The sequence below is a fragment of the Urocitellus parryii genome, chromosome 15, assembly GCF_045843805.1.
Source record: "Urocitellus parryii isolate mUroPar1 chromosome 15, mUroPar1.hap1, whole genome shotgun sequence".
In the NCBI taxonomy this organism is placed as follows: Eukaryota; Metazoa; Chordata; class Mammalia; order Rodentia; family Sciuridae; genus Urocitellus; species Urocitellus parryii.
Genome location: NC_135545.1, coordinates 37,183,766 through 37,209,104, shown reverse-complemented (window position 1 = coordinate 37,209,104; position 25,339 = coordinate 37,183,766). Strand labels below are relative to the sequence as shown.

General features: G+C 36.4%; 1 protein-coding gene across 2 annotated transcripts in view; it reads left to right on the top strand.

Moving 5' to 3' along the window:
- Cdh8 (cadherin 8) overlaps nucleotides 1-25,339 on the top strand; it is a 340,478-nt gene that overhangs the window by 139,038 nt on the left and 176,101 nt on the right. For both annotated transcript variants that reach the window (XM_026392635.2, XM_077793074.1), the window contains exon 3: nucleotides 8,528-8,647. In XM_026392635.2, coding sequence (XP_026248420.1) covers nucleotides 8,528-8,647 — 120 coding nt within the window. The remainder of the gene's footprint in view (nucleotides 1-8,527; nucleotides 8,648-25,339) is intronic.

Below are 25,339 nucleotides of genomic sequence, written 5' to 3'. Positions count from 1 at the left end.
GAATGAAGGAATGAGTTCATGAAAATTCAGTGAGTGAAATTACCACCTATTTCAGGCCTTACACATTACAGAAGTCACCTACAATGCCACTGGTAGCATAATTTTGCAAGTTCAGGATTGATAAAGCTGCCAGTCTAAAGCAGAGATGATGCCAGTTTAGTTCTCAAGTATTTATAGGATTTCATTCCATGGATAACACATGCACAAGATAGCTGGGAGCAGGTAGCCTAGGCAAAGAAAATACCTTTTTTTTTCCCCCTGGAGTGTTAGAAGAGAGTCCTCTCAATTCTGAAAGGGTTTATTTATGCACACAGAACTGTAAAACAGGAAGCTTATTAGTTTTCACAACCAGGCCTCCAATCGTCCTCATTATCTGTTTGCAGGCCACCATCCTATCATTGTTTTTGAGGGATGCAGAAGGTACTTTTCTCCTGTGCATAGTAAACATGGGTGATATTTTACAGTCACACATTTTCATACAATATTTTCCATTTCTCTCACCCAATGCACAATACAGATGTTTACTGGGATGATGCATGGGTGAATAGAAGACATCTGTGTGCTCAACTGCATTTTCTGAAGTATTTTAATTGTTTCTGAAAGTTTTAGGCTCATTCTGAAAACACAATGTTAAGTGTGCATGGGTGTTTCATTAAGTTACACAACTGTTTAGACCTCTAAAAGCTCCAGAAGAAAATACCGAAACTGAATTTTATTTCCCCAGTTTATGTCCCAAATCATGCAGCCAGAAAAATGACAGGATACATTTCGGTGTTGTCCCTCCATGCGACTGCAGTTAAGAATCTGTCCCTGTTCCCATAATAAATTCAATTTGGAGCATGTGGAATTTGGCAGCAAGGTTTCACTACCAGCTGAGAGTTGGCTTGGGAAGAGAACACCCAGTGAGCCACGGTTAGGTCTTTGCAAAAAACCAAGATAAAAGGAGGAACTGATGATTGAGGATCCCACTGTGTGGTATATGTCTTAAAAGAAAGGGTTTTGAAGTGAAACGATGAGTACACACTACCTCGGCTTCTTATTCTGTCGGCTATTATTAATAGAAAGATTGATCACCAACAAAACAGAAGGGTCTATTCTACTATCATTTTGTATCTTTAGGCAACAGTAATTCATACTAGAAGTTCCTGGAAGGAAGCAGAAGTCCTGTCCTCTGGTTTGCAGTTCAATGGTCCGATGGTGTGGCTCACTATTTCCCCCACAAATTGACTGGGGAAGAAATCTTCATGTGTAGGGTTAAATTTTTAAAAGGTCCTAATTTTTACTGATCCATGTATAATCCTCATCATTCAGTAAAGACCCCCTAAGGCGTCCCTTGGAGGTTTAGATATTTGGCATGTGTCTTCTATAATTAAGAAGCAAAACTGGAAAATACTGGTAGGATTTAGGCCATGTTTCCCACTGGGAAAATTTGTTTGATGCCCTATCTGAAGAAATGAAAGTTGAAGACTCTGGTTTTAGCTAGAGAGAGGGAAGGGAAAATGCATGGGTTGCCTGCATCTATTTCTCAGCTTTTTCCTTAATCACAGGATTGTGCTCTATTGGAACTGGAGAAATAAGAAACCAACCGACAAAAAGCCTACAGAAATATATGCCAGTCATGTAAGAAAATATCCCAAAGCATTGTTTGTAAAACTAAAAAGTAATGAATTTGGTACAACAAATTGGAAACATCCAGTTTCAGCTTCTAGTAAGTGTTAATTTAAATGTCAACAAGTTATACAGGTCATGTGAAATTATTGCTCAGCTATACAACAGCAACGAAAAACAGGTTGTCATGGCAATACCTATGCCCCAGTACCTATTGTATTGCACTGTAGCACTTGAAGGAATTAATAAGGGGGATGAGAAAAGTTGAGGTGAAGATTGAGTTTTATTAAAATAATGAGAACAGTTGCATCATGGCCAAGACCTGGTATAGGCATTTGAGATGCTCGAATGTTTAGGTAAAGCATTTTCAGGTGATAATACCAGGCATTCTGCCCATAGATTATACACACTGAACTTGGAACCAGGTGAGCTAGAAGTTCAAATCGAAGGTTTGAAGTTAACAAGTGGAGGCTGAGATTGCAGGCCTTTCTGAATTTCAGCTATCTCCAAGGATGAACTTCTTTATTTCCCCACCTGCTCTTAGAATGCTTATTCTCTAAAAATGTATTGCAAGGGACGTCTTGCAAATGGGGTTTGTGTTCTTTTCATCATAATCGTTTTAGCTTTTCCAGTGTGCACATTTTCACGCTGCACCAAACTTTTGTTTTCCTGCTTGGGGTGTCAGCTCTAGCATTTTTCTTTCTGAATAATGTGTACAATCGGTGTGCTGACTGGCTCATAAAAAAAAGTATAGCCTAGCTAACAGAGCTGCACTACCCAAACCCCAACATCTTATTTTCCCGAAGGCCTTTCATCTTAGTTTGTCAGCAAACTGGAACCTCTAATCTGAAGAATAACATCTTTGATGGTTAATTTTGCTTGCAGTGTTTGTTGTCATGATTGGAGGAAAGTATGAGTCTTACAGTTAATGTGAGGAAACTTTCATGTGTGGCAAGAGGCAAATGATATTGTAGATCCTCTGTTGTTAATTAACATCCAAGCAGCATATTGGCAGATTCCACTTAACCAAGAACTGAAATGCAGAAAAAAAATGGGTTTGTTTAATGGAGAATTCACCTTGGAATTGACGTATTCGCACTTGACTTGATACTAGCCGACTGCATTGTGGTGACAGGGATCATTTTTGTTGACAACAGCTGGAAATACAACAGCTATATTATTATAATTAGGATCAGCATCAAGTTGGATTATAATAGGGGCTTTCTTGGAGAAATGGCACAGTGTCAAATTTATAGTCACTAGCTAAATGAGTCTCTTGTATCCTCGACAAAGGGACAAAAACAGTTCCAAATGAAAACACAAACAAAGAATCCTGGTGGTTATATTTCCTGGGTATGGCTCAGGGTCCTATTTATCACACACCAACAGTTGCTGCTCTGAAGAAACATTATCCTTCAAGGTTTACACTTTTCAATTTACCTCCGTGGTCTGCATTCTGCATGCATTTCCATGGAGGAGCCTACATTGCAGCTAGAAATGTTTTCTGCTGCAAGATTAACCTCAAAGCATCCATTTCCCCCCTTATGGGTAATCACTTGACAAATGCATCCACAAAACCACCACACACATCTATTCCAGTGTACAGGAGCATCAACCGTCTTGGGTCACAGTTAGGAGGAGTATCATCCTTGACAGGAAGGAGTGCTGCCTTTTCATTTCCAGAGAGAGAGAGAGAGAGACCCACAGTGACCTATATCCTCCAGCCACAACCTACCTGCCTAAAGTTACCACCCATATAATCCATATTGATGGATTAATCCACCCATTAGGTTATACCTCTCAAACTCTATTTATTTCACCTCTGAAAATTCTTACATTCTCTCATGCATGAGCATTTGTGTAATACCTCATATTTAAACCATACATTGCTGTTGTGGTACCCAGCCCTGTAGATCATCTTGGCAACTGTGTGAGATTTGGGTGGATGGGAGAGATGACATTCTTCTGAATGCCATCCATTCAAATAACATTAAACAACTTTGTACTGAGGGTACAGTGTGCCTGATGCATACTTTGTTAAACACTTTTAATTCTTCATCCGGGACTAATTTTTATTTGAAAGAATAAAATGTTGTGAGATAGGTTGTATAGAAGAATGTAAGGCTGTGTGTCTAGCTCTGGTTGGGCAATTTTACTAAGGAAATCACTTTCTTAAAAAGTACTTTTCATTGACTTATAATATTTGTACATATTTATATGGTGGATTGTAAAATTGTGACTTTTGATTCATGTTTCTCTTTGGAAAGAATCAACTCAGGATGATTAACATATCTATCACCTTATGTTTTTATCATTATTAATGATAATAATGCATTATTATAATTACCCTGCTGTACTACAGAGCACCAAAACTTATTTCTTGTATCTAACCTTCTTATTGTTATGGTTACAAGGTTCCTTTTCGTGTGGTTTCCTCTCAAATTTATGGAAATATATTACTATTATGCAAAATGACAATTATACATTAAAACATCTACCACCACTTAGAATTTAAAAGACCAGTTTATTATTCAGTTTTACATATATTTGCATATAATGTATTTATCAAAAGAATGACAGTGAGCTCTTAATAACATCATATCAATAATTCTTTACCTAAATAATTGCATCTAATTATCTCAAAAAATCTATGATATGACAAAACTATCATCTTCCTTTTCACAGATTAGGGAACCAAGGATTAGAAAGTTTTGCTATTCATTCAAGTACAAAGAATTAGTAAAATTTGGAGATGGAGTCTGAAACAAATATTCAAGATAGTTTGACTCCAAATTTACTCTCAGCCACTCCCATAAACTCATATAACCACATTTGATCCTCACAAAAAAGTTTGAGGTTTGCAGAATAATAATGAGCATCTTTGCATATGAAAAAAAACTAAATTACAGAGCATTTAAATGATAGAAACCTGGCCCTTTACTCCTGAGCCAGTGATGTGATGGGATGCCTCTCATGATAAGATATGATCACATTACAATAAGCAAAGAAATGGAAATGATTAAATGATTATCATTAGCCTTGTGATAGTAAACTCCCTAGAAAGTATTCTCATCTTCCATTTAACCAGAAAAGATCTTCATGCTTTTCTGCATTGTGAATGATTTAAAAACACTTCATTTTACAAACAAGTCTGAATAAAAGAATTTTTTTTCCAAAGTATTCATGCTGGAAATTAATGTCTCTAGGGCAAAGAGGTGAAAACAAAATTTAAAGTTGAATGCCTACTACATGTGTGTTGAATGGTGACTTTACAGTGGAATTGCCTGAGAAGATTTTAAAAATACTCTCCTAGTGTCTCCATCTTATTGTGAAAAAGGGCCCTAGGGGTCTATTTTCCAAAGCCAGAGTCTCATCCAGAGGCAAAGTTGTTGCTCATGGGCTTAGCATGTGATAATTTTTGTACTACACTAACATATATTATTTTGTATACTTCTCATAATAACACAAATATATATTGTAGAATTTATTCTGAGACTGCCTCAGGTAAAAAGATAAATATTAGTGTTTCAGAACAAGTTTGAGCTATTTTTTTTTATATAAAACTCTTAACTCTATACTGTTCTGCCAAAACACACCTGTCTGCAGATTTATACCATGGTGATATCCTTCAGAAAATATTTGGATTTATTATTTATTTATTTATTTATTTATTTGTCAAAGAAGATACTTCCTCATTTAAGAGTCATCACTAAAAAGCAAGTTGGGTCATGATAGAAATTTTTGACCGTTCATTTCTCTTTTCAGGGCTTAGGCAATGACTAGAACTGAATTCCTAGACTCATTAACCTCATATTAAGTATTAAACTTATTTTATTAATGGAAGAATGAAATTTCTTCTTTAAGAAATCAAAGTACCACATCCCACCAACTTGGGAAGTTAAGGTCGGAGAATCACAAGTTAGATGTCAGCTTCAACAACTTAGCAAGACAGTGTCTCAAAATAAATTCAAAAGCGCTGGGATGTAGCTTAGTGACAGATTTCTTGTCTAGCATGTATGAAGTCCTGGGTACAATTTCCAGTACTGCCATAAAAAAAAAATAAATTGAACACATTAGACAGCAAAGAAAAATGAACTCATCCCAGGGTCTTCTGCACAGAAGAGTTTCCCCTTTCTCATGAATCTTTTTCTCGCTATTTGTTCTTTTTCTTTCATATTTTTAAATTAATTTTAGACCTATAGAAAAGTTGCAAAAATAGTTGCTGTATACCCCTTCTTAGTTTAGTTGTTGGTGCTATAACAGAATACCTGGGCCTGGGTAAGCTTATGAAGGACAGAAATTTATTTTATCATACTTCTACCCATTGGCACCTCCTGAATTTTGGGTGCAACACATTCAAACCCAGGCACCTCTCACTCTACGTTCAGTGTAACATATTAGTACAAGGATCAAATCATAGGAATTAGCACAGATATCTGTTGTTATCATAATTTCCCTGGGTTAATGTTTGACCACTGCTTAAAGTAGACTTCTTCTGTAAAATTGTAATTAGTTGTTCTCCTAGTTTAAAAAAAAATAAACTGGCGGGGGGATTATATCTAGGGGTGCTTTACCACCGAGTATATCGCCAGACCTTCTTACTTTTTATTCTTATTTACTTACTGATGGTAATGGGAATTGAATTCACTGGTACTTTATGACTGAGCTATGTCCCCATCCCTTTTTATTTTTTATTTTGAGATAGGGTCTCACTAAGTTGCTGAAGCCGGCCTCCAACTTTCGATCCTCCTGCCTCAGTCTTCCAAATTGGGAGGATCACAGGTGCCTCCTAGCAGTGCTCCTAATATTCTCTGATTTCCAATTAAATCTTGGAGCAATAAGAGCAGCGGTGACCCCCAACATAGGACTGATCTTTACCTGAAATATCTTCTCTGCTTCATAATGGTGAAGCCGGTGCTCTCCATTCTGACATTCAAGTATTCCCTTAGCTCAAATCTTAACCCTTAACTTTGATAACTGATTGTTCCTACTATCACTTGTTCCTTGTTATCTTTCTGCACCTGGAAGGTTTTGCCTCCAATTCTTCCCACAACCATTGTAATTTTCAAATAACAGCAAATATTGTACTTTTATATGTTCAGTTCACTAGCAAGATCGATGAGTCTTGATTTAAACACATGTGTGTTCATATGTGTGTGCACACATGTGTGGTGTGGATATATATTATTCCCAGTGTAAGGTGGAGCGTGCTGCACAAGAGGTATTCAATGCATTTTTTTATTGTTGTTAACTGTAGATTTTTTTAGAATCTCAAAATCATCATTCCAAGTAGAAATTTCAATTTTATAGGATTAATGAATGTTCAACAAATATTATTGTTACATTACCTTGAAGAGTGAATGCAATTCAAACATTTCAAAAAGATTTGGATTGGCAAGATATTGCAAGACCTTACCCTTTTTCAGACATCACTGAGGTTTTCTGCTCATATACATACTGTATCTCCTTCAGGATTAAAACACTTCCCCAGGTGCATGGGAGTTTGGAATATTCACAGCCCTAGCTGATGATCAGATCCTTACAACCACTTCACTGTTGTCCTCTTCCAAAATGACAGCCTGGATCATGCCAGCTCTGCATGCTCAGGGGGCAGCTCATACCTCAGGGCTCCTCAGTGCTACAGCTTGAAGGCTGGGTCTTATCTCCTTGATGGGCATCCCTGTTCTAGAGCCAACATGGAGCCCACTGAGACCTGTGTTGTCATTGCCTCACAACCCTTGTGCTCTTGCCCAGTCTCCATATAGATAGATGCAGAGCACCCTCCAGTAAAAATTCTGCAAGAAATCTGAGCATCAGTTTTCCAAGAAACTGCTCTGTGACATCTACCATTCTTTAAATCATCAGATACTTTATTCACTCACACTTTTGTTCAGTTACTAAATATGTATTCAGTAATTACTGTGTGTGTGTGACACAAGTGAGGAAGGCTTTGGCCCTGTGCATATAGGCCATGATTCCTGTTATCAATCCAGATTTCTCCAAGTTATCCCAAGGTTCAGAAATTCCCCAAATGGTCCAGGGTCGCTACTTTGCCTTTACTGTGCTTGACACATTGTTGGGAGCTCCTTCCCTACCATACTCCTGGTTAAAGTTGACATGCCTTTAATGATTTAACTTAGATGCATTCTCTCTCAGCAACCTGTCTTTGACCACCCTGTCTATTCTGGACCAAGTGAGGTTTCCCTCCTTGACACGATGACATTCAGCTCGATTTCTCCTTAAATTCATCTGTTTCCTTCTTTTCCTTCCCACCACCAAACTGTAAGCTTCCTGAGTATAGAGGTTTTATCTTAAAATATACACTCCAGTTCAGGCAAGACATGTGTTGAATTGTTGAAGATTAATCTGGAAAAGAAAAAGATTTTGATTCTATTATCCATAGGCCTAATTATCTAAGCATGCTGATTAATTGGTAGTTCCGATCTAATTTTATAGTCTGAGGAATTAAATACGATAGGATAAAATATTCCTTTGATATTTTTGTACAGCTTTTTCAGTTGTGTTTTCGCAAAACCTAAATGCTACATGGCTATATTATATTATTAACCTTATGTTTCAAATTCCTTTGATACGATTCCTTTGCATATTCTCCAAGCCAACTTGAATCTAATAGGTAGTTTTCAAATGAAAACTACAAAGAAATCTGAAATAATACAGATACAGATACTGAAAGGGCCCTCTTTATGTAGTACTGCAGCCTAGCAGTACCATTTCTTTTAAAAGACTTCGATGTTGTTGAAGTTAGGACACAGCAGTTTATCTCCATTTTTTTTTTTAAAGAGATTTCTTTCTTCTTTATTCCCAACATGGATTTCTGTATGATATGCTTGGCAAAATTTAGCTCTTGGCGAAGAATTAAAGTGCTAATTATTACTTTTTTTCTTCTCCTTTTTATTAGGTACGTCTGTCACTAATGTAACAGCTACGGATGCTGATGACCCAGTTTATGGAAACAGTGCAAAGCTGGTTTATAGTATCTTGGAAGGGCAGCCTTATTTCTCCATTGAGCCTGAAACAGGTTTGTGGCCTACATTTTTAATTCTATTTACCATGTTTGTGCTTCAGGGAAACATTTTTTCTTGGGGATTGGATTATGAAATGTTCTGGCTAAGTATTTCATCACCTATATTCATACTATTTGGATGTGCACTGTGAGGACCAGAGTATACTTTACAACCGTTTTGATACTGATGAAAACAAATGGCAGAGCCTATGCAGACTATCACCTATTTCTAAGATGTTCTGATAATGATTTTTCTTGCTGGAATAAGAGGGTAAATATAAATTTGGTCATTCATAGGCTGTATTGTGCTTGCTAAGTAAATTCCTAAGTTTTAATTCACAAATCTATAAAATGGGCATGGAACCTACCTCCTAGTGTTAGAATGAATATCAGATAAAGCAATAAATATACAACATGCTGCATATGGTATATGGAAATCATTCAGTGCATGTTAGATAGTATTACATTTGCCTTAGAGTCCTCATTGGTAAAACAGAATACCGATGTCTATCCTTTAGAGTTCTTATGAAGATATTTTCTGTTCAGTATTAAACCCAGCCAGTACTCTGAGAACTGGTGGTACAATTTTTAAAAATCATGAGTTAAATTATTCTAAAAACAATCAAATTCAAATAAAAGTAAAAACAACAACTCTCATTTAAAAAACTGTTTTGGAAAATAACATCATAAAAACAGTAGATTTTGTACTTAAGGAGGTATTTTTCTAATTGCTTTAATTTAATAATATATTAAGAGAATAACTTTTCAATCCTGTGGGATTTTTTTTGTATCACATTTTAAAATTATTAAGTACAACATTATTCTTAAAAGTTCTTTTAAAAATAAGTATTAAAAACAGCATCTTTTTGTGTTTTTCTTCTGTATCTGGTGGTTTTGCCAGCAAATTTCCAAATAGAAAAAAAATTAATATACCATATGTGTATACACACCTGCACATATATTATTTATTTATTTTTAGCATTATTGAGATAAATTTCCATGACTTGCTATTAAGGCAATTTTTAATTAAATTAAAAATTCAAAGTTTCTGTGTGCTTTTTATTTTCTAAGTCAAGGAGTAAAATCCTCATGCATTTAAAAGTAAAACAAAAAAAAGCACATTTATTCATAAGTAGGTCATGGCTTAAAATTGAACTTAGATTTGGAAGCAGGAAGGCACTCTTGTAAAGTGCATTAATTGCAGGTATGATTATATATTCATCCTCAGCCAGGAAGGAAGCATGTCATAAATTCTATTTCATTGGGTCTCTGGATCACCCTGGAGAAGTGGCAGAGCAGGCAGTCAGCCCTGAGTCTTAAGGGAAAAGGAAGTCTAGATATGTCCTATTACTTGGCCAAAGTTAGATTGGCAGAGTTAGGAGCAGACTTAGGAATTGCCTCCAGGTCCCTAATTTCAAAGCTACTGTCAGATGTCTTTGAACTTCACTTCACCTTTCATAGTCAATAATTATGGTACGGGGCTTCTTAAGAAAGCACTGTGCTAATTACCTAAGTGGAATAGAATAGTGTTCTTCTTCCATTCTTGGCCGTTGTTCACTTGAGTCTTTTTGTTCACTGTTTTGAGTATAATATAGATGTTAATCCAGCAGATATCTTTTGAGCATTCACTATGTGTCGGGCACTGAATTAAACATAGTAAGAAAAAAAGAAACATAGAGGCTGGTCTCAGCTTGCAAATATCTCATGATCCATTTTGAAAGACAGATTTTTCTTTCAACATAAATAAAAGAAGCATGGTAATGCCATTTAAATAATTTATACCTTAAGAATAAATTACACTGAGATGTAGATAATTAAAGCCCCTTCCCTATAAGTTAAAATATTTGGGCAATTTTAGGCTTCATTGACGTATATCTTTATGTGTGTGTGTGTGTGTGTGTGTGTGTGTGTGTGTGTGTATCCATTTGTTTAATTAAATGTTGTCGGTTTCATCTAATATTTAAATTTCTACTCATCATTATGTGTATCTAAACACACAATGATTTTAGCTTTACGATTTCCAATATGAGAGCCATAAAATATCTGGTTTATATTTTAGAAGATTTATTCTGACACTCTCATATATAATGTCATAGAGAGAAATGATACTTGAACAGTTCACATAGTAGTTGCTTTGTATATGTTGGGTGAATGAGGTTGAAGTTTTTAACTAAAGCAGTCTCAATGCAGTTGACAATCAGCAAAGAGTAAGTCTTTATTCTATAGCTGAAACAGACAGATATATGGTTGAAATGTAAAGAGTTTGTGTAAATGCCTGAATAATTATATTTGAGTGTGTGAAAATGAAAGTGGAAATGTTTAGTTCTATGAGTCTCCTCCTTTCTTTGTCTTTTTTGAGACTGGTATGAGTGTGTGTGTGTGTGTGTGTGTGTGTGTGTGTGTGAGTGTGTGTGTGTGTGTGTTTGTGTGTGTATTGGTATGTGTCTTTAGAGAGAGGATAGAGCCATGCAGAAACAGATGGAGAACACTGTTTAATTTTTTTCTATTAGAAAAATATAGAAAAAATGGACAGAGAGCATTGAACACTTGGACTTTTAATTTTGTGAACATATGGAATTTAATACACTTTCTGGTGACCAAAAGATGTGTATCGCTTAAGTACAATGGAAAATAGATGCTGAGACAGAGTTAGCAGTACAAGTGGCTTATTCTTATTGGGGATTTGTGTCTAAGAAAGATAAAGGAGGCAGGAAAAAAAGCCTGTGTAGAGAAGTCCTTCATATCAGATGCAGATCTGCTGCACAAGCAAGGAAAGGCGAAGAAGAAGCAGGATAAGGTAATGTGGACCAAACAACATCTTGGCCAAACCTTTGGGGATCCTTGGAGCAAAGATGACCCTTAGGAGTCCCACGTTGCAGAAAAGGGGCCAGGCTTTATCACACCCACCATGCTCAGTCATTGCCTGGCAAGAGAAGGGGCTTGGCTTGAATTCCTCAGCTAACTGCACTCCTTGGCAAGTTCTTGAAATCCGAACCGCGGGCCTCTGGCTGACCCAACATGCACATTGAAAGAAAAGAGATAACAACTTCTTACTGTACCAAATAAATGAATGTAATATTAAAAAAATAATAATAATATGCAGGGTTAACAGATGTTTGGTGAACAAACCGATAGCAGGGGGTTTAGTAGGTGCTTTTATTTTTAAGAAATATATGCTGTGCCTTAAAATTATTAAGAATCTTCACTAATTTTGACCAGAGACTTAAAATTCTAGTACCATAAAAAAATAAAAAAAAAACTTTCGCAGATGAGCAGAGACTCTTTCTATAAGACCAATATGGTTCTGAAAGAGTGCCTGTAACATTGACTCTGTACTTGGTCGGTCAGTCCGCAAGTTCAGAAAGTGACACAGTATAATTGGATCATAAAATGCTGGCTCCATACTAGTGAACAACACCACTTGTGTGGGCTCATCCTCCTCCATTCCATTTACTCCAGGATTCTGGCTATTCCAGCAAGCATCTCACCTGGAGCCAGAGTAGCTAGAGTGGTCAATACAATGGCAGTGAATTATCCCTCCCAGGCTGTGCAATGCCACCACCTTCATGAACTTCAGAGAAGAAGGTAGTTCATAGACCACTGTCATCAAATCCTTGAGGCTAGAATATTTTCGATAAACAAAAACGGAAAAAAAAATCTTTTATTTATCTTATTTATTCCTCAGAAGAATGCTATGAGCAGCACTCCCGACTTGGAAACAAATAAATTCTGCTCCTCCTTGCTTATTACATTCCCACTTTATGGAATTATGTACTGTGGTCGTAACGATCTCTCTGATCTTATTTCAGGTATCAGCTTCAGACCACAGAGAGATTTGCCATTTGTTCTGTTTAATTTTCTTGTTTGAGCTCAACTAAATCAGTAATTGTCTTGTCTATTGACTCTTTATATTTTTAAGTCAGTTTCCATACCAGAATATATAGTTGGAGAAAGAATGGGGCTTGTCTGATTTGTTGGTTTTCTTTCTACTCCTGTTCCTAAGAGGTTGTCTGACACCTAAACATACATGAATAAGTAAAAAAAGAAAACAAAGGATGGGGGAGAGTGAGGAAGGGACTAGAAGCTATGGAAGGAGAGAGGGATAAAGTAAGAGCAAATTATTAGAGAAAATCTTGCTCATAATCCATAGAAACAGTGTTAAAGGATCCCTCTGGGAAATTCTGGTGTATATTCTTTCTGTTTTTCTGATAAAAATAATATATTTTAACTCCAAGTATTACTGCTTATAGTTTGAAATTTATATAGGATGAACACCTGTGCTATTTTCATATCTAATATTATACTTTAAGTATCCAAGGCAGCATGACACTGTTCTTGTGTTGCAAAACTGAGCTGTGAGACCATGATAATCTCTGGCTCAGATTTCCTTCTAGGTCATGTAGGAAGAAAGATTCAGAGTCCAGTAAATGAGAAAGAAATAGACATTAATGTATTTTCCTATTTGAGAGGTCATTGTGATAACACTGCTACTGCTACTGCCAATAATAATGACATTAACAATAAAAAGAAAAATCATTGTGTTTGTATAGTCTTCTCTGTTTGATAGAGTACTAAACCAACTTGCAGAGAGAAGAATTTCTGTCTCCATTTGCAAATGACAGAATCCTGTTTCAGAAAAAATAGGGTAAAATGCCATCCCATCTTTAGATAAAATTGTCTGTCAAATTATAACAACCAGGGGCTGGGGTTGTGGTTCAGTGGTAGAGTGCTCATCTAGCACGTGTGAGGCACTGGGTTCAATCCTAAGCACCACATAAAAATAAATAAAGAAAATAAAGGTATTGTGTGCAAACCAAAACTAAAAAAAAATATTAAAAAATTATAACAACTGGAAAATGAAAACAAGAACATAAACAACCACCTCATTCATTGAACATTTATTATGTTCTTGGCACTGTGCTAATCGAGTTTGCATCCATTATCAAAAATTTGTATTAACAAATTTTGAAGTAGGTAGTAATGTCATCTCAGTTTTGAAGTAGGTAGTAATGTCATCTCAGTTTTACTGATTAGAGAACAGAGTCAGACTTGATCCATTTCTTGCTGAAGGTGTTTGAAGCATGATTCAAAGTGAAACTGACTGATTTCACATCCTAAAGTTTTTGACATTCTCTTGTACTCCCATTTGACTTCCAGACAATGTGGCTCATGCCAGGGAATGTTACTGGTTTGGAAAGGAAACTATATAACTTGGAAGCAGACCTTTATACATAGGCATAGGAAACAGAGTATTGCCGGGGAAGATGTGAGGCAGTAGTAATTGTAAAATGAATCGTCATTTTTTTTATGAATAGCTTTTATTATTGCAGGTCAAAGACTGAAAATAGTTTATTTGAATTCTAAAAATGCTTTTTTTAAAAAATGCCTTTCCCTCCCTGCCACCCCCAAAACCATATGTTTTTCTCGTAACATTTTGGGCACAGGCAGGGAGAGATGTGGCATTTATTTAAAAAGCACTAATTTGAGGACAGTAGTGAGAAAACACTTGTGGTCCATTCTAAGTCATTGAAGATGGAAAGTAAATAAAATGTAAGACAAGTGAATAATAAATGCTTAATTATCTAAGGAAATCAGGGTAAAATTTCAGGACGGTCCAAACTTTGCTCTAGGCAACCCAGAGTAAGAAAAATCACCTGCTTAAAAATAAACTAACTTAATTCATTGACCTTTTTTTGAAACTCAGACTATCTTTCTTCATTGGCTACAAATAACATTTGTCTCAGTGTAACCTGTATAAAAGAGCCGAGGAAAAAAATACTGCTTGGGAAAAAAAAAAATCCATGTAATGAATGGCTCTCTTTTAGAAAAATCAAGATAATACATGGAGTCTTCATGGAATGCCTTCACGGAATTGAGTCATTTTTAAACCTTCTGAGTCAAAGTGATAAATTGCAAACACACTGGGTGTCTTTTTAATCAGGATTGCATAGATTACCATTTCTCCTGCCAAGGGTACCAGCTAAAGAATTTGCTTAGTGCAGTTCTTTGAGAAGCAGTATTCAGATAAATTCAAGCAGACCCACAATGCTGAGCTATATATTGATAGTTGGGAATGTCTTCATATTTCACATCAATTGGCATTTGGTCACCGTTTATATTCTAAGTCATGTTTCAGGCACTAAGGGGTGAAGAGTGCTGTGAATGATAAATACTGAACATATATTAAAATTATGAGATATAACTATAAAACATTATATGTTGTGTATCATATACAACATACACACACACATATATGATCTTGGGGTCATGATATAGGGATGAAGGGGGTACCAACTAAGCAAAGTTGAATGGAGAGAAGAGACAGATACTTTCTAGAAGCTATACCTCTTGCCTTATTTAACAGATACCAGCATCTAATTATTTAGAAATAATAACTATGGAATTGTTGATGGTAACCAGGGATGAAGAGCATGCCCAGAAGTTCTGCATAGGAATAGTTTACAAGCTCAGCCTGTCCTCTGAAGGTGGCTTGTGTGTCTCCTTCCTTCTTGCATCAGTGACATTGCATTCATAGGAGTAGCACATAATTCTAAGAACCACCAAACCACCATTGAACATGCCCTGTTCAGAACATCCAAGGGAAGCAAGTTGCTGTTTATTGGTTTACCTACTCTGTGCTGTTTATGCAATTTTCTCAGTAACTATGTAAAGTGGGTGTTACAATCCTGCATCTTCACTTTGCATGAAAAGAAATAAAAGCACTAGGCTGATTAACTTCTAGAAAGTAAGTACAAGTTGGAGTTGGGCTTTCTGATCACATCTTTTTACTTTTAAACTCAGCTGTATTAAACTTCCCTTGTACATATGCAGACAATTGTGAAGAAAGTAAGGGAAAAAAATAAATGGGTTTAGAATAAAAAAGAAAAAGGAAAGGAACAGAACAGGTGTTATAAGCATTTTGATGCTCTCATTTAAAATTAATGTTTATTTCCAATTAAGCAAATAGTTACTTATTAATTTCCTCCTCTCTCAGAGACAAAAAGATGTTTGAAATAGATATAGACCTGAAACTGTGCAGTTCATAGAATTAGAGTGATCATAAATAATTAGGATCATAAATATTTATGCTATAAGTGGATGTTTTCTTGTTTATTGCCCAAAGTGCTATGAGGAAAACATGTAAGGTAATGAAATAGATGGTTTATTTTTATTGTTATTCAAATAATAGAGTTGGATTTCATGAAAAGAGAGTGGAAACATTAGTAGAATATTCTTGAAAAGTCAGAGTAATTGATTTAGATTAATTTGATGTGGAGGATTCAAGAGTTTGGTGTAGGGGAGCCCAAGATAGGTCTATTTGCAAACAAAAGTCAGTATCAGGACAATCAGTCGTCATCCTTCAAAATCTTTCCACTTACTACAGAACTCTGACTTTAAAGAAATCCTCAGCATAATACTGAAAATATACTGGAAATAATTTTCCCTTACGGTTAGAAAATTATGTGATTGTATCATGGCAGAAAAGAAAATATTTCTACTTGTGCCTTTTAAATAAATCATTTATAAAATAAACAGGTTTTTCAAACTCCTATTTACCTGCTGTTTTGTTAAGAATAAGCATAAAAGACTCAATTTTTTGAGTGGTCATGGCAGGGCCTAAGAACTCTGTGGCTATATAAATAAAACAAAGAAAAAACTAGAAAATATAATTTAAGCATTATGCTAGAGTCTCTGTACACTTTGTGATTATATGTAATTTATCATTCAAAGTCTCATGTCTGATTATTTTATTATAAGGTAGGCCCTTTTTTCTTTTTTTTTTTACTTTTATTTTATTCTATTTTATTTTTGTGTATTAGGGATTGAGCCCAGGGACACTTATCCACTGAGCCACATTCCCAACCTTTTTCTTATTTTGATTCAGATAATCATTAAGTTGCTTAGGCCCTCACTAAGTTGCTGAGGTTGGCTTTGAACTTTTGTGATCCTCCTGCCTTTGCCTCCTGAATTGCTGGAATTGCAGGGGTGCACCTCTGCACCCAGCTTAGGCAATTTTATGTGACCATGAAAACCATAAATTTGGAATTTAGTTTGCAATTTTAGCATTCACAGGTTTACAGAGTTGAAGTGGTTGGTATATGGAAGCACAGTTAAAATTGTGTGTGTGTGTGTGTGTGTGTGTGTGTGTTTGCGTACGTATGTATCTATACACATATACACATAGAGGGTTTCTTTACAGGTATTTCCCTTGTATGGTAAACTTCTATTGTGTGTGACAGAACACTACTGGAACCTTCCTTTCCATGCCATTAAGTACAATGTTGTTGCTATGGTATTATCTATCTTAGAAGCCACCTTTACACTCTGACACCTGGGATCTCTTAAAATTGGGAATAGAAATTGCCTAATTGTAATGAAACTGATTTTTAAAAGCATTATATTAGCATGATGGAACAACAAAAATTTCAGTTCTTTTTTTCTTTTAATTTTTTTCCTCACTCATTGGAGTACAAATTAGCGACCCTGCACAAAGACAGGAATAATAGAAGACACTGTGTTCCAGGCCTTGGACAGTAAAGTTCTAAAACATTTAGTAACTGAAAGGGCTGGGAAGGATTCTTGCTGGTCCTCAGTTCCTTCTTTGCAAATGAGGTCAAGGAAAGAAGCAGTCCCATGAAGTTCTCACAGGATTAACTTTGTCCTCTCTCTAAGATATCAATCGAAACATTAGAGTTAAGTTCTGATGCACTATCAAGGTAGCATTCTTAATAACATATTTTACTAACTTTAGAAAGTCATACATTTAAAAATCTTTCCCCTGTGGTGTTACTGCACAAAATAGTAAATAGGTATAGAGGAAATGTTTATAAATGTAGTATTGATTTTATGCCCTTTTTTCACTATGTATTTTTGGAGTTGTCTTTCAATAGTTAGAAGGAAAAGATCTCCCCCCTACCAGATTCTATTGTCCATCCACCAATTATATAAAATTGCAATAATTAAATATTAGTATCACCATAGAAAATCCAGTATTACATCACCTTCTATAGTGCTTAAAAGGAGACTTGGGGGGAAAAATACATTTTTAAAAAATGGGACACTGTGTGTGTGTGTGTGTATGTGTGTGTGTGAGCCCTCATGCACTGGGGATCAAACCAGGGCCTCATGCATGCTAGACAATTGCTATACTACTGAGCCATATCCCCAACCGTGGGCCACATTGGAACTGAAAATTATTGATAACATAGACCACTGGTTTGAAAATAATTTGGATGGAAAGCGAGTTTGGATCCTGTTTTAATACATAAAATAAAACCACCCTTATTTTGTTGATGGAGCATCCCTTGAGTACAGGACCAGAGGGCTTGTATCTGGTGTTCGGACACAGGAGAAGCAGAGCAAGAAGTGGCATTTCTGAGCCCACCCCCAGTAGATCCTGTTTCTGCATATTTGATGCACCAGTGTGGTTGTTGCGTTGACAAAGAGCTGTCTTTCCCACACTGACTGCCAACACCTATCTCTGAGTCAATTTGCCTCATTTTTCAATGCAACCATTTCAATAAATGTCAAGGTGCTGAATTTTCACATGTGCAAATATTTATATAAGAGTAAGAATAAGCACAACAGTAATTTGATCCTAAGGTATTCAGAATGTTTCACAGGCTTAAATTAATGACACCACATAGCTCCCTGTTAAGTAGGGCAGTGCCGGGTTGGACTCTTGAGCATTCTGGGGCCAGAGTTTTCCATCTCAAAGGTGAAGAGGTACAAAAAGTCAGCTCTAATCCTTCATGCATCTTTGGAAGACGTCTGCAGATAGCATTACTTGTGAGTGTTTATATGGAGTTTCTGCCTGAATTCATTTTGTGCTGCTGTAACAGAATACTGCAGACTAGCTAATTTATAATGAACAGAAATTTATTTGCTCACAGTTCAAGAGGCTGGGAAGTCCAAGATCAAGGCACTGGCATCAGTCAAGGGTCTTAACATTGCACATTAAGGCACCATTACCAGAAGGGCAAAGACGGACAAAAGCAAGAGACAAATGAGGGGTTGAATTTGTCACTTTAAAAGAAACCTACTCCTGCATTAACAGCATTAATCCATTCATGGGGACAAAGTTCTTATAGCCAAATCATCTCTTAAAAGTTGCCCTCTTAATAATGTTGCAGTGGCAATTAAATTTCAACACAAATTTTGGAAAGGACAAACAGCCAAACCATACTAATTTCTTGTAAGTTCATAGAGGAAAAATATATTTATTAAAGCTTAGAGTCACTGAACATATTAAAATTCACTGAGAAACTATTCCTTACAAAGTACTGTTCTAGGGGCTGAGTCAACTTCAATGCAGAAGAAAAGTCAATTTGTATTTTTGTGTCTTTGCTCCTAGTGGAATGCATATAGGCAGAGGCTTTGATGGTTGGGTGAGAGAGAATAGAAGTGTCAACAGAGAGTGGTTGTTATTTTGCAAAGGCTGTTCAGGGAAGCCTCACTAGTAATTTGACATTGGAGGAAAAATATTATAGTGCTGGTTGTACAAATGAAGAGAGGATTAGAGAGATAAAGTAACTTGCTCATGGTCACACTGTCTATGATGTGCATCTGGGGTACTTTAGGTGCTGAGATTCTTACTTTAGGACTACCCTTTTATGACATGGAATGATGGAAATACCTTATATTTGGTAGGGTGGTATTTATCAAAATGCTCAGGATAGCAAGCAAGGTGTCAGTCATATATTTTGGAGGGGGAAGGTTTTGAGCAAGGTAGTTTTATAGTAAAAAGGATGCTTAAAGCCTCAGAGACCAAATTTCAACAGAGTGGAGAAGTCAAAGTAGATTCAAACATACACCCAAAAGAACCTGAAGAAAGAAAATTTGGCCTGATGGATGTTATAAGAGAATGTTGCACAACATGATAGCTATGTTCCAAATAGGAAAGCATTAATTAGCAGCTATTGAATTTGTATTGGGGTGTTTTCTTCATTGTTTGGACCAGAGACCTGTGCCCTACTTATCTTTGCACCTTGAACCCTTAGTGCAGAACTTATCTCCTTGGAGATACACTCTCAAAGACCATCACTTTGAATGACATTATCCAACCTTATACAATGATGAAGAACTAAGGGGGTGGAAGGTAACTTCACTTCTCTTGCCCTGCTGTGGGTGTCTAAAAAATTAGAGCTAAGTTTGGAGTCTTCTGACAAGGTTAGCACAGTATGAAAAATCACAAAGGAAAAAACAAAGGTTGATTTATTTATCAGTTTCCTGATTCTCTTCCATAGTTTTTCTTTGGATATTAAAGCTCACCTGTACTAGAAATGAACCCCTAGAATGTCTATGTCATATCATTTGCATACATAAAGACCAGGAGGCTTATGGAATTTTATTTTCCTCTAAATATATAAAACAATAACAAAACTAATTTCACACTTTGAGAACATCAAATGATCAAACAAGCAGCTATGGGAAGAATGATTGATAGGTTTAGAAACAATCAATGGCTTCCCCTTGTTTTTTATCCCTTTGGGGCAACATTTGGCAATAATTTCTAGCAAAAGAGAAAGAACAATAAAACCAGTTAAAGATCTTGGTGATTATCAGTGCAATTGGCCTCTATCTATGGCACAATGTATTTTGATGTGCTCTGTGAGCTCTCAGGAAATGCACATTTTAAGTAAGGATGGATAAGGAAGCACTATTGCTCAGTGAGAATGCTCTTGGATTTGGAGTTGGAAAACTCTAGATTCCAATATCACTTACCAGCAGTGTGACTGAGTAATTTGTTATGTTGTACCTCAAAGACGTAGGAAATATGTATATTTCATGCACCCTCATACCCATTTCCCTGATTCAATCCCTTAATGATCTTAAAGACAAAAATGTTAGTGTTCTTCATGTAACAAGTTAGTGAAATCCTGATAGCAGGTTAAGTGATTTATGTAACATCACCCAAAGCAGAAATGTCATTTGGAGACACATTTATGCCTTGATCTCAATCCATGCTTGCTTTCTCTGTATCACATGACTTTCCTCATATGTTTTACACTCATCTGCACATATGGATGTTAAGTCTTTGATGGTATTTTATTTGGCATTACATTATATAAAAGATCATGAGCCAAGTGGTGACTGAAAATTTCTCAGAAATCATCACTAGTTTGCATTCTTTATCTTCTTTTTTTTGGGGGGGTGGCGGTATGAGGGATTGAACCAAGGGGTGCTTAAACACTGAGCCACATCTCCTACCCATTTTGTATTTTATTTAGAGAAAGGGTCTTGATGACTTGCTTAGGGCCTTGCTAAGTTACTGAGCCTGGCTTTGAATTCACAATCCTCTTATCTCAGCCTCCCAAGCCTCTAGGAATACAGGTATCCACCACTGCACCCGGCACGGTCTTTATATTCTGAAGGCAAAACCAAAAAGCCTAAATATATAAACCTGAGACTTTGCCATTATGGTACTCAGCTCAGAGTGGGAAGGAACCTGTCTCCCACCTACTGTGTATATCAGTGCTGTGGGTATCAGAACCCCTAGCCATGCCCTATACACGACAAGTAGGAGGTAGTTAGTGAATATCTGCTGAATTGAGTTGAAGGACACAGACATTTAGAGACTGACTGAACTCCATTCGCTCGTATGTTCACATACCAAATATGTATTCCCAAAACACGTGTCTTCATTTAGATTTGTTGTGACAAAGGCATTCAAAGGAGTGTAAGCACAATAGCAAAAGAAGGAGGGAATGGCGAGTGAGAAAAGGCTGATAAAAATCAGGATGCCAAAAGCAAGGGAAAAATCATATATATTTTAAAAATCCAGAGACAACGTTAAAATGTACATATTTATTATAGTATTTAAAATTTAATACAAAGAACAAAAAGCATAAGACATCCAACGTATTTGAAGAAGCCATGCTCTGAGGAAGTTTGATAACTGTCATAAAGGGAACAAGGTATCTGTAAAAACCTGCTCTTCCTAAGGCTCTGTATGGCAACTCTATTAACTAGAACATCTCCTTCACTTTCCATTCTAACTGGTTTTGCCTCTGGCTTGCCTTCTAGGGAGGTCAGACTGGGCCTCTCTTGTTTATACTGGCCTAATTATTTCAGTCCTGAAGGAACGCAGGGATCCATCCCCCTAAGTTTGCCTCTCTGTCACAGGGCATAATCATAACTTGGATCACAACATCCACAAAAGGTCTGGGCTAATCATAATAAAAATGTGCTTTATGGACACGAGCATCACTGATAATTACTGACTCTTGTAGACTCCATGTATCATCTCAAAGTTTTAATACTGGGTAACTCGCACTCTGTTCTATAAATGTCAAGGTTGCAGTCCAGATAATCCATAAGGATGGAGCCTGGCTTCATAGGTGCTTGATAAACACTTGTGCAATCACAGACTCAGACCTTGTCCATGATTTACATACAGATTCTTCCCCTTTTTTTAATGTATAAAACAGATTTCAGATATTTTCTTTTATTTAAATTTTTGTGTCATGGACCCTCTTAGTTCTAGAGGGTTATGGAGACATAAAGGTATGGAGAACACAAGTGCAAATAATTTTTCAGAAAATAAAAAAAAAGAAAAAGAAAAAAGTACAATTACTGGGAATGTTGATTATAAACAAGAGAGTTGTTCCAATAAGCCGGTGACATGTCTTGCAGACACCAGTCTGACAAAGTGGGACTCAAGTAGCAGCACTGTCTGAGAGGAGACTTGATGGGAGGAGGAGGAGAAGGAGGAGGAGGAGGAGGAGGAGGAGGAGGAGGAGGAGGAGGAGGAGGCAAATTCTATTTTGAGAGATAATGTGAAGGAAAGGAGGGAAGTCACAGTGCTGGAAAGAAAGAGATCCTGCACCCCAAAGAAGACTGTAGGAGGATTTTAAAAACAGAATTTGTAGAATGGAACAAAAGGGTGGAGGAGGAAATTGGACCATAGGGAACAAAAGGAGTGTGAGGAGATTATCCTGGGTTAGTCATGAATATACAGATTCCTTGAATTACTGTAAAAGAATCAAGTTGTTAGAATTTGAAGTGGCTCTTGCATGAGACTCCTGTCAGTACCTGAACACCTTTCACTTTTGTGTGTATCAATGTTTTATAAACCTCTTTGGCTGACAAGGGAAAAGCCAGTAGAAACAGCAGAGTAATAGGTAGCTGCAGATCATTTCTCGGTAGCTCAGTCTGGTTCCTGATTCTTACCAAAGAGAACTTGGTGAGTCATCTGGTGTCCATTGTGGCAGCTGCCACAATGAAAGGAAGACTCTGCCTTCTAGTAAGTAGTTGAAGTAACTGTGCCCTCTGCCCTGTTTTAAGGCAGTGGAAGCAATTGTTAGCCTTTATTGCCACAGCCTTATCTGCTACCTGTGGCCTTAGGAGTCTTGTCATTGTCACAGTACTGATAGGCTAATTACTGTTATTTAAATTATTAGACATTTCACCCTCATAACCTTTGTTAATGATCATCTTAAAAAATCTATAGGGCAAAAACTATTTTCATGTAACAGAAGAGAAATCAGGCCCTCAGAGATGTTAAGAAAATTTCCCATATGACTTAATAGCACCTGGAAGTGAAAAAGCAAGAAATGAAATCCAATGTGTGGTATGAAATCTGGGCTCTTCAAAACCATGTCCTACTTATGTGTATTGGCAAGCTATGATCAATATAACATGGCATGTCTGATTGATATCTAGGGCCAGCAAGTTCTTCTGAAGCATGAGAAATATGAGGACCATTTTAATGACTGGAGACAAAACCAATTTGAAAATTTGTTTTGAGGATGTTTTATAGTCTGTTAGTATAAATAGTACTATGTTAGGGACTATTTCATGTAATCTCAGGTGGGTGTTTCTATTTACAATTTATAGATGAAACAAAATTCTAAGAGTTGAAAATAAGCACCGAACTTTATTTAGGCTCAATTTTCAATTCTGGCTCCATTTCTTAGCAGGCGAATCCAGAGCACAGGCTTTATCTCATCGACAACCCTCCTGTTCTTATCTGCTTACGCTGTGAATTGCTAAGAGAAAGCATCCAATTTCATAGCAACTTTCACTCTGCTTTTTTGAACCATCCATTCTTACACGTATAATTAGTTATTGGAATTATGGCTTCAGGAAAGAATAGTGCCATCATGTTCTTCGAAAAAATAATTCTACTTGATTGAGGAGTCCCTGGGAGTGTTTTCATTTAGGGGAAAAGAAATTTCACCTTAATTCTAAATAGGAATAATTACAAGTATTTCAATGTAACTCAAAATTGGCAATTTAAGTTGCATCAGTTATTGGCTAGCCATGTGTTGATACTGGAAACACTGGCTACTGTGCAGAATTATCAAACAGGGGAATCCAAGATCGACGATAGGAAAAAAAGCCATATGCTGAAGCCATCATGTACTTTGTATGTAAAAGTAAAGAGATGGAGAATGATTGTTAATTCATTTGCAAGATTTCATATGTTATTCCATATGGATTTGGATACAGACATGTCTGTGATCTGCACCGTGTGATAATTAAGAACAATTTTTTTTCTTTTAGTATAAGGACATACCTCTTTATGAAGTAGAAAAATCTATGTGTAAGGAAGCAATTTTTACACTTTGAATGATCCTCAGTGGTCTGATTTAAACCTTTCAAGTTTGCTATCCTTTAGCAGAAAAATGCTCAAATATCAATGATGCAGGCCACATAGAGGTTAAGGGACAAAACCTATATGAAAAAAGTTATCCATCAGACTCATCAAGATGCTGTGATAGCATAGAAGGAGATTGTTGGACAAGCAACTTACTAAGCATTCTATGGAGATTTTTTTAGCAAAAGTGTATATTATTTTGTTAATATTTCATAAGCACAATTTTAGAGACAGATTTGAATCCTCCTTCTGCCACAGTCTATGACACTTTCTCCAAGACCCTTTTCACTGCTAGACCATGATCCAAACCCTAATCTCCATGTGATAATACATTCTCAAACACTGGAAAAGGACTTAAGCTTTCCTATCAACTAGTGTAGAGGGATTTGGATGTCATAACTATACATTTACCTAGAGAAATAAATAACCGTGGGACTTCAAAAATAACAAGAATAGAGCATCATTCATCGGTGAAGCATATATATCAGGGTAATTGATTTTTCAAGAATTCATCCACAAGTAATAAAGTACATGAAATATTGCTAGCATGCATAGCCCATCTGTGCGCCCCCTTTCTCAAGGACTCCTGAGGATATGTGAAATATTAGATCCCTGAACCTTGAATTTATACTGACATATTTAATTAATAACTCACCTGTAAATTATGAAATGGGTAAAATATCTAGAGAAACAATGGAACCCGTGGGTTAGTCTACAAAACACACTCTCCTCCCTGGCATTCACTGGAGTGTTGCACTGAGTTTTCTCTAGCCAACTTATAACCTTAGGATGTGACTCTCAGGTTGTTATGGAATGGAACAACCCTACATCCTTGAGGCCGGTAGACTTGGGGGTCAAATCATGATATCCCCTCTTCCATTGTGTGACTCTGTGACCTTGTAATACTATCTAAGTATCTCTGGCTCTCAGAGACAAAAAAAATATATTAATATTTATCAAGTTCTTTCATACTTAAAAATTGAGTCCTCAATGCAGCTCAAAAGGCTTCAAACATCATTTTTTACCTGCTTTGTCTTCTTTCTTTTTTATTCCCTCCTACTTTCTCTCTTCTGTTTGCAATATTTTCTTTTTTTTTTTTTTTTTTT